The 13674-nt window shown below is 41.3% G+C and overlaps 2 protein-coding genes across 3 annotated transcripts; both read left to right on the top strand.

Annotated features, from left to right (window-relative positions):
- The first annotated feature begins 1216 nt into the window (after positions 1-1216).
- Positions 1217-8518, top strand: acot11b (acyl-CoA thioesterase 11b). Of its 2 annotated transcripts, none has more exons than XM_080473222.1 (16): positions 1217-1469; positions 2098-2296; positions 3032-3101; positions 3441-3501; positions 3586-3687; positions 3785-3920; positions 4016-4169; positions 4276-4395; positions 4507-4645; positions 4776-4831; positions 5631-5697; positions 5798-5881; positions 6341-6474; positions 7030-7161; positions 7324-7450; positions 7572-8518. In XM_080473222.1, exons 2-16 carry the CDS (start codon positions 2107-2109, stop codon positions 7701-7703), a joined length of 1704 nt encoding a protein of 567 aa, XP_080329348.1. In that variant the 5' UTR covers positions 1217-1469; positions 2098-2106; the 3' UTR covers positions 7704-8518. The 2 variants fall into 2 exon arrangements, with proteins under 2 accessions (XP_080329348.1, XP_080329349.1); XM_080473223.1 differs by lacking the exon at positions 1217-1469 and adding an exon at positions 1865-2010.
- A 2065-nt stretch (positions 8519-10583) lies between these two features.
- Positions 10584-13522, top strand: fpgt (fucose-1-phosphate guanylyltransferase). The gene is made up of 4 exons (XM_080473221.1): positions 10584-10730; positions 10810-10977; positions 11064-11156; positions 11677-13522. Exons 1-4 carry the CDS (start codon positions 10658-10660, stop codon positions 13080-13082), a joined length of 1740 nt encoding a protein of 579 aa, XP_080329347.1. The 5' UTR covers positions 10584-10657; the 3' UTR covers positions 13083-13522.
- The last annotated feature ends 152 nt before the right edge of the window (positions 13523-13674 follow it).

Consider the following 13674-nt stretch of genomic DNA (forward strand, 5'->3'; position numbering starts at 1 on the left):
TGTTTATGGTCTTTAGGACAGTAAAAAAAAACAACTCTCACACACAGGGAGAACATGCAAATTCGAACAAAATGTCCCTCAGCCAGACTCTAACCAGGATTATTCTGGACCAAGTGCTGAGTACTACAACACCTTGAAACTCTTCTTTATATTTAATTTTACTGGTTTACTGCCTTTGTTTTATTGTATTGTCTGTATCGTTTATCTATTTTATGTAAACATGTGAACTGTGCATTTTTACATCTTGTTTATTCTTTGTGTAGCACTTTGCTCAACTGTAGTGTCTTTAAATGTAATTTAGAAATACAGTTGGATTCGATTATGACCCGATACATGCCAGTATTTTTGACACAATTGAATGGCTTGTTCGCAATAGATGGGATAATCATTTCGATTTTTAAATAATTACATTTCACCCACAAGAATAAGTAACATTAGTTATTTTGGCTATGCCTCGTTAGAGTCCGATAAGTAACAATGACCGAAAATGTCACATCAACCGAAATTGTTACAAAATTTAACCTACTAAAGCCCAAAATGTAATAACTGATTGATAATGTAGCAGAAGCGCTGAGCCCAAAATGTAATTAAAAAAGAAGTAATAAAACCCCAAATGTAATACCAGGTTGATAATGTAACAAGATGCTGAGCCCAACACTTTCAATTCAATATCATGGGACAGGCAAAAATATGTTTCCCCTAATAGTGTAATGATTTTATTATATCATAAAGTGAGTCAATGTTTTCATAGATTGGACTTGAACTTGACCTGCTTCAATGTTAATGACACTAACAAGAATGAGAAAAATGTTGGACTATCTATATTTTGTTTTTACATAAGTCCATATAACGTTTATGGTATTTATGTATGGTTGCTATTGCCCAAGTCATTTATAGTCTTCTGTTCTCTATAATCTGTAATCTATTTGCCCAACCATCCGAACAAAAATAATATACAAGCAATAAACCTATATAAGATCACATTTAAATTGTTGTTCAATCTTTTTACATTATTGACCAGTTATTACATGTCAGGTTTTATTACATTATATTTTATAACCATTTGGGTCGTTGTTACATACCGGACTCTAACATGCCTTACTTATTTGTGTAGAAATGAACGAGGGAGACTGAGTAGTTTTCCCTCTCATTGCACAACTTAAGACTCTTGATTTGCGTCTTTAATCGCCCTTAAAACGAGTTTCCCTCCGGCTCCACCTTAAAAGTCGTGGCCGCAGCAGGAAGGTCTGTCCCCCTCTCTCTCCCTCCAGCGGTGAAACTTTCCTCTGAAGCCGTGTTGTGTGAATGTTTTCATAGTTGGCTCGCGGAATGGGTCAATTCAGAGGAATCCCGGATCTGGTGGCCGTCAACTCTTTCCCAGTGCTGTAGAGGACGCTCAATTGCTTTTGTTTTTATTATTCCACGACTTTTTGTCTCGACTTCAGCTCCGGCAGAACCTTTGAAACTGAGTAAGCTCTTTTGTGTTGTTACTTAATCATTACATTTGCGTGCCTGTGCGGTGAATGCACGTATTTCCCAACAAACTTAAAGGCTGCAGCGGTGCAAGTTGAAGCTGTTTATTGACTCGCCTGGCGTCAGAAGTTGAAGAAAAATGTGCTATTTCTCTGTAAATCACTTTAAAGGTCACCGCCGTTCCTGTCACTGACGTCAGGAGGAGCTGCACGTGCTGCTGCTGCTGCTGCTGCTGCTGCAGGAGGCACAGCAACACGCTTGTGTGTCTGCAACTGTTCAGGGGACAAAAGACAAGCCCCAACTTGCAATAAACAAAAAAAAAAAAGAACAAGTGAATTTTCATAGTTACACAATACCTTGTAATTATGAGGTATTTCTAATCCTGATCCTTGAGTTGAGGTGAGAGGAAAATGTTGAGCAATTTTACTGAGGGGGGACGAGCCCAGCCGCAGATTATATTAAGCTTATTTAGAGCCTTGTGTTGCAGTGCAGGACCGAACGCAAATGCAGTTTTCAGCTGAAGTTGGGGAAGAAAAAGTGAATCACGTTGATCTCATAAATTGTGTTGGCTTCAGATCTGACTCACACTCACAAATGTTCAAACTTTTGCTCTATTTCCTTCAGCTTTGAACGATGACTTCAAATGTGGAAGACGTGGACACCATGCTCGACTCTCTAATCATCCAGGAAAGTGGGGAAGTCTACAGAAATCCCACTCAAGTGCAAATGAGTCAAATCGTGCTCCCTTGCCATGCCAACCACTGTGGGGAGCTGAGTGCTGGGCAGCTGCTGAAGTGGATGGATTCTACTGCCTGTTTATCTGGTAGGAAACACACCTTGTGCATCTTTGACCCAGTGCATAGACGATGGATCGTTTCTAGTTAAGCATTAGAGTCTTGTTTGCATAGATCTTTAAGTTGCTTTAGATGTGTCCGTTTCATTTCAGACTAACTTACCCAGTTAATGTTCGAGACGCTGATAGAAATTTGCAATATGAAGCCAGTGGGCATGTATTATGTGTATAAATTATTCATGTGCCTGCCTTAGTGGCAAGGCACTAGTAAAGATTACTATCCGAGGCGGCCGTTGAATTTTATTACTATTCTTTCTTCTGTTTTTTTGCCGCGGGACTAGTCCTGCACTGTTGGGAGCAAGAACACAAAAAGCCCATCAAAACGTGTTGGAATATGTTGATCCGACTGTTGTTAACCCTTTCCGGAAAGATTATTCAAAAAAGTATCCCATACAAAGTGGATGGGAGAGGCACCTCATGAAGTTTAGTGTCTGTTGCCAGGGAGACGCTGAGAACGAAGGAGAGGCAGACGCACAAAATTTCCTCTGGAATTTTCTTGTATCGGTGATATACATTTGCAAAAAAAATCCACAAAGCTTAGAATGTGGTAATATATGTGAAGAAGAAAAAATCCTTAACCATTAATAATTTCCGTAAACGTTAAATTCAGATCATGCATCTTTTCAACTGATTGTTTTTCTTTTTTAATGCGTGCGTTTTGACAGATTTCAACCTGTATTTTCTGTATATTCTTCTTTCTGCCAGCTGAACGACATTCAGGTGTTTCCTGTGTCACTGCATCAGTGGACGACATCCACTTTGAACACACAATAGGGTAATATTCTAACCTCAGCATTCCTCTGTAATAGTTCACGACTGAACGTAAAGTGAACGGAGCCCATTGAAAACAAGCTCAAGGCACAATTTGGGGTTGAATAACTTCTTTCTAAGAAACACATTTTTTTTGTGAAATCATTGCTAATAATAATTTCCAATAAAAAGGAATGTCTTCTCAACAATTGACAAAAAAAACAAAAACATTCTTGACTGAACTTGCTTTGTTGTTGACTGAACATTGTGTCTCCTAGCAGAGAGGTGATCCACTGTGTTGAGTACAATCAGTGCGTCATGTTGATAGTAAAGAGACATGTATGTGTGTGTGTGTGTCCTCAAGGGTAGGGAAAGTTGTGAACATTATCGCAAAGGTCAACAGAGCCTTTACATCCAGCATGGAGGTCAGTGGGTGTCTTTTTTTCTGCTTTTACAATAGTAATGCTTTATGTCACTTCACAATTATTGGAGATTTTGTTCATTTTCAGGTGGGCATATTGGTGACATGTGAAGACCTTTACACTGGGAGGCAGTGGAAGGTTTGTCATGCTTTCGCCACGTTTGTTGCCAGACGGACTGAAGCTGGGAAGGTAAGAGGCAACGGGCAAAACGATGGAGAGAAAGACACTTGACTAAAGATGTGTCATCAGCTGCTGGTGTGTGTTGGTGTGTGTTATTTGTCTTTAGGTGCAGCTGAAGCAGGTGATTCCTTCTACACAAATGGAGCAGATGGAATACAGTCTGGCAGCAGAGCGGAGGAGGATGAGGCTCATCCACGCCGAGATTATCACAGACATACTGAGCAGCAGCACCGCTCAGCTGGGTACAGACAGAAGGGTTTAAGACACACAGCACTCAAAAATCTGATTGGTTAACGCTCCTCGTTTTTTTTTGTTGTTTTTTTTGGACTCTCATCAGGAGAATGTCAGGAGTACGAAGACGCAGTGAGGGCTGAACGAACACGAGTTGAGAGTGTGGAGCTGGTACTGCCGCCCCATGCCAACCATCAAGTCAGCACTTTTGGAGGCCAGATTATGGCCTGGATGGAGAATGTGGCTACAATTGCGGCAAGGTGTGCATTAATATTCAGATTTACTTGCATTGTTTCCCATCACACGCTGGAAATGATTTAGCTTTAAATAAACATCGCCTTTTCTTCTCACCATAATCTGATCTAGCCGCCTGTGTAACGCTCACCCAACACTGAGGACAATAGAAATGTTCCATTTTCGTGGCCCATCTCACATCGGCGACCGGCTGGTGCTGAAAGCCATCGTCAACAACGCCTTCAAGCACAGGTGAGCCGCACATCATGTCTGTTATTAGAGTAAGTGATGCTCGGCAATTTATCACTTTAGTGTTCCCGATACATGTGTGCTTACAAAGCCTTCATGAATCGTGTGTTCCAGCATGGAGGTGGGCGTATGCGCTGAGGCCTACCAGGGTGGAGAACCTCTGCGCCATATAAATAGTGCCTTTATGACCTTTGAGGTGCTGGACAGTGACAGGAAGCCCCGCACACTGCCGCGGTTACGACCCGAGCCTGTGGTACGTGTAGTATTTTTGGCCCTTGGAGGTCAAGTGTAAAGAGTTGAGCTTAAATAGCAATTCAATCTACAAAAGTCATACCAAAAGCATCCTGAATCAGGCTTTACGTGTTGGGTTTTATATTTCACAGGATGGAAAAAGGCGTTATCAGGAAGCTATTGCCAGGAAGAAGATTCGCCTTGATCGGTCAGTATGTCCCATTCAGCTATCAAACCTTGCTTATATTGTGGTATAATCCAGGTCCTCACATTGGTTTTTTCCCCCCACATATCTCAATTGTTCACACTTTAATGGTCTCTCCACTGAGAAAAAAAAAGGTTTCACAAGTTTCACAAAAGACAAGGAACACATTTGCTTTGTCAAAAATGTTTTTAACTCAAAGCACAAATGGACATTGTCACTCTACTATTATCACGAAGATCATTAACTATTGAAAAGGATAAGAGGTGAGATAATACTAAGATAAGGAACTCCAATGATCCCACATTGGTAAGATCCACAAGGGCGAGCAGCTTCAACATTTTGAAATTTAAAACACTTACACACTCCATCTAGTGTGTGTGTGAAGTGTTGAATTAGTCACATGACACACACCATTATGTTTGAAGTCATGCTGGCGTGTCTTACAGATATTTTAAACAGATACAAAGAATAATTATCAAACACGGCGCTGTATAAAGAACCGGTCATAATAATGAAAAGCTCTCCTGACTATGTTGACATGGCATTTGACGGAATCGTTGACTTACATTCGATGGCCACAGCAAATGACTTGGCAGAGCAACATGTCGCAGCTGAGCAGACTTTGGTGCAGTCTGCCAAGCATAATAGGTTCATTGTTCAACTGTGAAATGAGCTGCTTCTGTGAAAATAGTTTCATGTGCAAGTTCAGAACTGGATTTGAAATGTTCACATTTGTCAGAGTTATGGTCTTTCTCATGGCCTGAAGGCACTTTTGCATTACTGTGGGGCCTTGTGTTTACAGGAAATATATTATCTCCTGCAAGCAAACTGAAGTGCCTGTCTCGGTACCGTGGGATCCAAGTAATCAGGTATTTTATTTTTTGCAACAGAGGCAAATAAACTTTCTGAAGCTGATTGGACCCCTGCTCTGGTACTTTTGACTTATTTATTATTGTTTTTTTTTTTTAGATGTACCTGAGCTATAATAATGTCTCTGCCCTGAAACTAATGGATACGAGGAACAACTGGGTACTGACCTCTGAGAAAAAAAAGGTCAGTATTGCTTGGGTAGCGATCCAGCGTATAACTTGTTAAGTAGTTTGATCTGCAGGGGTTAGCCCCAATGAATCTGCAGTGTTTTACATTTGTGAACTCTCAGGCTCAGCTTGTGGCGTCATATTCACAAAAGACTCGAGGCTGTAATTGCTGCTGAAGGTGCATCAAGAAAGTACTGAGCAAGGCCGTGAATATTTATGTACATGTGATTTCTTAGTTTCTTTTTTTTTTTTTTATTAATTTGCAAACTTTAAAATTTTCAAAATTTTTATTTTTTTTAACATAAAAAGTGAAGTGCTGTGAGTAGTTTCCAGATGCGCCGTATCCTCCACTCACATGCATTCACAGATTTATGTGACAGTTTTTATATTAACTCGACTTGACCTGTGTTTAAGATGTAGAACAAGTTCTATTTATAGAACCAGATCTAACCTCCTCTTTTGGATGTGTTCTCAGGTCAGATTATACACTCTGGAGGAAGATCACATGCTGTGTTTCAAGGTGGAAATGAACGTCAGCGTCCCAGCTGAGCAGACCTTCCACCTACTGTCAGACCTGAGGAGGAGAAAAGAGTGGGACCGCCATTATGAGTCAGTAACATAGACACCTTTGGCATTTAGCATGCGCTGAATCACTTCACCTTCCAGTCGGCTCAGTTGAAGACAAGCTTGAATTCTTACTGGGTTTTAAAACGGCCACCGAGAAAAGAAGCGGTTAACAGGTTAACCGCGTCCTTTATATCAATCTTCCTACAATAGCTGTATGATGGCTATGGCTGTTTTTTTTGCATAACAATGTAAATCTCGGGTTGAAGCCATGTATTTACCTAAATATCCCAAATAAATCAGCAATGCGTTAAAGCCCTTTAATCTACAATCCACGATGAATACTTTCACTCACCAGTTCATTGTGTACAATTCTGCATTAATTCTTCCACTATAAAAGGTGATAGTATTTGGATTTTGTTGAGGTTACAGAGTGCACCCCTTAAAGCCACAAAAGGGGACCAGAATATGGAAAACATTATACACTGCAAACCGCACTTTACAAATAAACATATGGTTAATTAACACCTCTTTGAGAACATTTTACATTATCAGGTTTTATTTGTGTTTCCCCTGTGTATTGTTATGTTATACCTGCAGGGAGTGTGAGGTGATCAACCAGGCCGATGAGGATGACACTCTTTATCGCATAGCTACACCCTCTGTTACTAAAGGGGGCAAAGGGCAGGACTTCATCTTGCTGGCATCCAGAAGGAAGCCGTGTGACGCAAGGTGTGTTGTGAAGGGATTTTGTTGTTTACGTGTCACCATGAATGACATTCTCCATTTTAGCAATATCTACGCTGGTTAAGTTCTTAATTGGCCACGCGCTATATTTTTTGTCAACTTCTTATGTTGACATATTATGACGCTATCTTCTCTTGGCTCTCTCAGGGACCCATATCTGATCGCTCTGAGGTCTATCACTTTGCCAACCCACCCACCCACCGATGACTACTGCAGGGGAGAGGTGCTCTGCGCTGGTTTCACAATCTGGAAAGAGTCCAGTACCGTCACCAAGGTGATCCGAATCTTCTTGCCATCGTTACCCTCAGATGCATTGTAGCTTACTTCAAATGCACAACTGAAGCAAAGAATTCCGAGATTAATTTTCTATTACTTCATTTGCGGTTTTGTGTCAGATCACCTACTACAACCAGGCCACACCAGGAGTGCTCCCCTATATTTCCACAGACATCGTTGGCCTCTCTTCATCCTTCTACAGCTCTTTTTCCGCCTGCAGCCAATTCCTGGAGGCCAACAAATACGGATAGTATGGATACTCCATCTCTTCACAACAGTGCTTCCTGGGTTTCACTCCTGAAAAGTCACATGAGGAGAAAGGAATAGCATCATCATATCACCGTCTTATTTGTAGTTCGGGATGTTGTGCTAAAAGAACCATAGTTGAACGTAAATGTTCTACTGCAAGATAAAGAATGAAATGATTTGAAGTGGGTTTTTTTTTAATTCAACCTGCATGTCTGCAGAAAACATGACAGCATTGAAGCAAGACGTATATGACATGCTCTTGAATTGTAAGCCTCTTATTTTGTGTGTGTGTGTGTGTGTGTGTGTGTGTGTGTGTGTGTGTGTGTGTGTGTGTGTGTGTGTGTGTGTGTGTGTGTGTGTGTGTGTGTGTGTGTGTGTGTGTGTGTGTGTGTGTGTGTGTGTGTGAGGGCCAGTATATTATAGGAACACATTTTATGGAATACCAAAATATATGCATTATATTTTGGTATGTAGATTTCACCTTGTAAATGAATCAATGCTTCTATCTTGACACAGACATTTCAATGGTACTGCCAGTCAGTTTAAAACAGTAATGAAAGTTATCTAACTGAGGCTGGTTGTTTGTTTTTTTTCGAAATAACTTTTAAGAAAGTTTAAAGTGATTAAACTTTACATAGGAAAAATCTATTGTGTACTTTTAATGTTGAATGATGCTGCTTTTAAAATGTCAGGGCATAGTTTTTACAGAACTGTACAGAATGCGTTGTATGTTGACAATGAACGGCCAGGAATTGCAAATGAGCCGTTTTGATTTTACTGAAACAATAAACACAATAGACGGGTGGATTATGCCGATTTGAGTTGTTGTGTTGATGACCCCTCCCCTTCTGCATTCTTTCCATTCTTTAACCACTTTGTTTTATGAGGTGGGAAACACGGCCTGCAGTTGTCCCCTACTGCATCTTGTGATGTTAGTGTTGCAGCAGACACAGAACAGCTTAACAAGGTGGAGCTTAAAAGAGTTTGAGAGGAGCAAATCTGGTCCCTGAAGCCAGAAGGTTTTTTTCAGGTATTGTGTTGGTTCTCCAATCAGCGTATTACATTTATGGTGCGCCACAAAAGCAAGAGGGTCAACAAAGGCATCACTGAAATCTGTTATGAAATATAGTCTCCTCCACAATGCTCCATGGCACAGGTCAACTGCCACCTGAGGACAGTGAGCAGACCTCAGAAATACCATATTTGTAGATTTGATTTACATTTTTATTACATGTTAAAGAAAAAAACAAAAAAATCATACAAATAATATTCAACTAGCTGTCAAATTCAATGTCTGATCACTATTGCCTTTTGGTGCTGTCTTGTTGAATTATTTCTTTTCTGAAGAGATTTTACATTTGCTTTGGGGGTAACTTCTGTAAAACTGGAAAAAGACATTTCGTTGTGACCGTATCAAAGGTATCTCTCCCCATTTATTCCCGTTGTGCCAATCCCTAAGATCTCATACAAAAAATATCCAACTTTTTACAAAATAAACCCCCTGAAAAATGTGCTGTGCAAAAGTATCTATACCCCTTCAGTCAATACAATACAATACATTTTTGGCAGTCTGACAGTTTTTGATCGCCCTGTATTTGTCTCCATCCATCTTCCCATCAACTCTGACCAGCCTCCCTGATGCTGCCACCACCACTGTGGGGAAAGTGCGTTCAGGGTGATGTGCAGTGCTAGTTTTCCATCCCACGTAGCATTTTGTATTGAGTCCAAAAAGTAAAAGTTTGGTCTCATTTGATTGAAACACTTCCCTCTACATGTTTGCTGTGTCACCATGGCGTGTGGCAAAATTCACAAAAGACTTCCTCTTGCTTTCTTCAACAATGGCTTTCTTCCTGCTACTCTTACATAAAGCTCTGCGGGAAGTTCAAAATTTGGGATATATAGAGTATATATTTTAATAACTTAACCCAGCTATAAACTTTGCCACAGTTTTTATCCTGGAACTGTCTTGATTGTTCCCTGGTCTTCATAATTCTTGTTCACAAATGTTCTCTAATAAATGTCTGAGGTCACAAAACTGGTCCCTGGGTATTTCCACTTATTGTACTCTTAGCGATTTAAAGTCATTTCTGTTTGTTGCTTGAAACGCAGCATCTCAGGAACACGTCTCACATGAGATGTGATTTACGAGCTGTGGGGCTTTGTTACCATGGTAACAAATGACCAGTTCACAACATATGTAGACTAACTAAGTTATCAGGATTTCACCAGGGAAACAAATGCACCTTGTCATGACCATGTGTGTCATCATTGATTGCTGATTTATTGACATCTAACATGAAGCAAGCTTGTTTATCCAAGTGTCAAATCCCAAATAACATTACCAGATGCTTGCCTCAGCTGCTCTCACTCAGGTGTCTCAGTGCAGGAAGAAAGGCTCAGGTGAGCTTCCCAACCCTTTATATAGACTCTGCCCTTCTTCCTGCAGACTTCCTGTTGCCACCCTGTCACGTCAATATATATTTACATGTTATAGAGGAAATAATGAGTTACTAGTACTCACTTTGCAGTGATTAAGGTACATGTTTGTGTTCTTCTACTAGTGTGTTTCAGTTGCTATGTAATTTTACTAATACATGCAAAATGTACATCACAATTTGAATCAACATTAAATCTTAACAGAATCGTAACATGCTCGTGGATATAAATTAAGTAATTTTTTTAATCACGACAGTTGAATACACCAATATATTTGAGAAGAGATTTGTGTGTATGTGAGAGAGAGAGAGAGAGAGAGAGAGAGAGAGAGAGAGAGAGAGAGAGAGAGAGAGACACACACACACACACACACTCACACACCCGCCCTTGTTACCCGCCCACGTGGTGACGAACACACTCCACGTGACTCTACCCGGAAGCAGTGCACATACTGACTGTTGCTGTTTTGGTGCAAGTACAGACGTTTAACAGGGCGCATGTTCACTTTCTATTTCTCAATATGGACCAGGACTGTGCCAAAAAGCTAGAAACTGCCACAAGAGAGAAGCTGAGGAAACTGAACTCTCTGCGTGGTGAGTTTATTAGTCAATGCTTGGGATTTACTGACAGGTGTGGCTGAATGAACCTGGACTTTGTTTACTTTGCCTGCAGGTCGAGAGATGCAGGCCGGGGAGTTTTGGGATGTGGTGGCCGTGACTGCTGTGGATGTCAGCCAGAGAGAATCTTATGAGCTGCAGATCAGAGAGAAGCTGCACAGGAAGGAGCTTCCCCTGGGCGTGCACTACACTGTCCTCTCTGACCCTCCTGGTCCCAAAATAGGTGAAAAGTCACTGTTTTTGGGTTTGAGATAAAGCGTCACAAGCACACGAACATTTGATATAATCATGTGGCTTTGTGTTTTTAAGGAAATGGGGGATCTACTCTTTACGCACTGCAGCATCTGAGTGACACCTTTGGAAAGATGCTGAGTAAACTGAGAGTCATCCTGATCCATGCAGGTATATTATTCTATGATGGCTGACATTTAAATTTTTTATTTTTATACGTGTGTTCTGGCCCGCAATTACCTAACAGTTACACACAGGTGTGCTTAACAGTATCAAACTGATAATATCTTATCCTTTCATTGAACCAAAACTTTCACATGATTGCAGGGATAATGAAAGTGAACCCAGTATAATCACTCCTCAAAGATATATTTTCAGTGATTCTGTAGTACAGCTGAAATCCAGTCACTGAAATCAAATTTTGGCCAGGTGTTAAGTTACTTTGACTGGTTGAACAAACATGGCTTCCCACAGAGAAAGCTTCTGCTTTCGAATGGAACACATAGTTTGAATATATTTGTGCTGTTTGGCAAGTATAGTGTGCACAAACAATAGATTTTTTTATTTGTTCTTAATTGCAAGTGAGACTTCACTAAATGTTTCTATCAAGAATATTTTTCATACTGAATTATGAGTGTTTGGGTGCTCTTTTAATGCACTGTGCTATGTGTCTTATCCTGTCTGTTTTTAGGAGGGTTTAGTCAGCGATTGCCCAGCGCCAGCGCGCTGGGAAAGATCTTCATGGCCTTTCCGCTGGGCGACCCAATCTACCAGATGCTTGAGCTCAAACTGGCCATGTATGTGGATTTCCCATCACAAATGAAGCCTGGCGTCCTCGTTACCTGTGCTGATGACATTGAGCTCTATAGTACCGGAGAGGGAGAGAGTGTTCAATTTGACAAGCCTGGCTTTACAGCTTTAGCTCACCCCTCACCACTCACTGTAGGAACTACCCATGGGGTGTTTGTGTTGGATCTGCATGAAAACTCTTCATGCTTGGAAATGGAGAACACATCCTGTCTGCGCTTCCTGCACAAGCCAAGCGTTGGTGTAATGCAAGATGCTGGTGCTGTTTGTAAAAGGGAGAATGTAGCACTTCCTGACACTGAATTTGTCTACACAGACAGTACATATTATGTCGACTTTGATACGGCAATCAGTCTTCTGAACTTGCTGAAAGAGTTGGGGCCATTGGACTGTGAAATAGATGCGTACGGGGACTTTCTGCAAGCTCTAGGCCCTCAGGCCACGATAGACTACACCGACAACACTGCTAATGTCACCAAACAAGGGAGCAGTCTGGTGCGTGTTCGTCAAAAGATCTTCCATCTTCTCAAAGGGACTCCCCTGAATGTCATTCTCCTGAATACCTCAAGGTTTTATCATATTGGGACCACCTCAGAATACCTCTTTCACCTCACTGAGGATGAGGCGCTGAGGAGTCAGCTGGGCCTGCTGTCATCTGCTTTCAGTGTGTGCGAAACGAACAAAAACATCTCCTCGCGCTGCTGCATCATGTACAGCATTATAGAACCCAGATGCTCTGTGGGGGCTGGATCGGTGGTGGAGTACTCGACTCTGGGAGATGGCGTGTCGGTGGGCCGGGACTCGATCGTGAGCGGCTGCCTTGTCAGTCCAGGGGTCTCAGTACCGGACAAAGCCTTTATGCACTCACTGTGTGTGAACCATCAAAACCAAACCAGGTTTGTCACCGTCTTCTTTGGGATTAACGACAATCTGAAGCACAGTGTCGGTGCCCCTCGATGTGTGGAGGAGCTGGATCTTTTGGGCTTCAGCCTGGCAGAGTGTCTGTCCCACTGGGAGATGGAGAACGAGACCCTGACATTCTCCGGCGAGACATCCAGCTGCAGTCTGTGGAATGCTCGTCTGTTTCCCATTTCCTCCGACCAGCAAAGCTCTTTTTTACTGTCTGTCAAGATGCTGCAGGCTGTGCTGAGTGGCTCCACCAGCCCCCTACCCAACGGCACACAGCTGCTGTCTATGCAGGAGTGTTTACAGCTCAAGAACCTGGAGGAAATGCTGAAACTCAGGAGGAGACTTTATGATGACATAACACAAAAGAGATTCAACAAATAAAATGTCATGTTTTACATGATATTTAGATTATGGTGTGAAGTTTATATTATCATCAGACAATTAAAGGTTTCCATGATTTTTATCATTATACCGACTGTCTCTATGGAATCCAATTGAATGTGATTGTACACTCTGTAGAATTTGTAATTGGAATGTTTTTTGTATTTAAAAAGTGTACACTTTTGTACTTTTTATCAATTGCAGGCGAGGTCTTACTATGTGGTTTTAACAGATTTGTACAATAGCTATGCCTCCATGCTGGAGGACAGAGTCACTGTTTTCCTGGTTGTCATTGTTGAATTTTTTGAATTTTGATGCAAACGTTAACTTCCTCCCAATCATGAACTAAAGGGGGTTTGATTCCCAGAAATAAATGTGTGTTTGTTTGTTTGTTTTTTTATGACTCCAGTGTCTCAATAAATCCCTGGGACAATGTCTTCATATTTAGTCAAACTTTGTGATGGACTCGTCGAGCTGATAAGCGGCAAAGGTCACCGTGATCCCATGTTTATTCATATAGGACATTTCTCTGTGACGTCTTGAACGTTTTTTTTCAAATTTGATTTGTATGTTCACTCTTACTCAGAAATTA

Source organism: Lipophrys pholis, assembly GCF_963383615.2.
Source record: "Lipophrys pholis genome assembly, chromosome: 10".
Lineage (NCBI taxonomy): Eukaryota > Metazoa > Chordata > Actinopteri > Blenniiformes > Blenniidae > Lipophrys > Lipophrys pholis.

Coding starts and splice junctions, on each gene's coding strand:
- acot11b (XM_080473222.1), top strand. CDS start 2,107: ATGACTTCAAATGTGGAAGACGTGGACACCATGCTCGACTCTCTAATC. Junction 4,396..4,506: donor AACAACGCCTTCAAGCACAG/GTGAGCCGCACA, acceptor CGTGTGTTCCAG/CATGGAGGTGGGCGTATGCG. Junction 7,451..7,571: donor AGTCCAGTACCGTCACCAAG/GTGATCCGAATC, acceptor GTTTTGTGTCAG/ATCACCTACTACAACCAGGC.
- fpgt (XM_080473221.1), top strand. CDS start 10,658: ATGGACCAGGACTGTGCCAAAAAGCTAGAAACTGCCACAAGAGAGAAG. Junction 10,731..10,809: donor GAAACTGAACTCTCTGCGTG/GTGAGTTTATTA, acceptor CTTTGCCTGCAG/GTCGAGAGATGCAGGCCGGG. Junction 11,157..11,676: donor AGTCATCCTGATCCATGCAG/GTATATTATTCT, acceptor GTCTGTTTTTAG/GAGGGTTTAGTCAGCGATTG.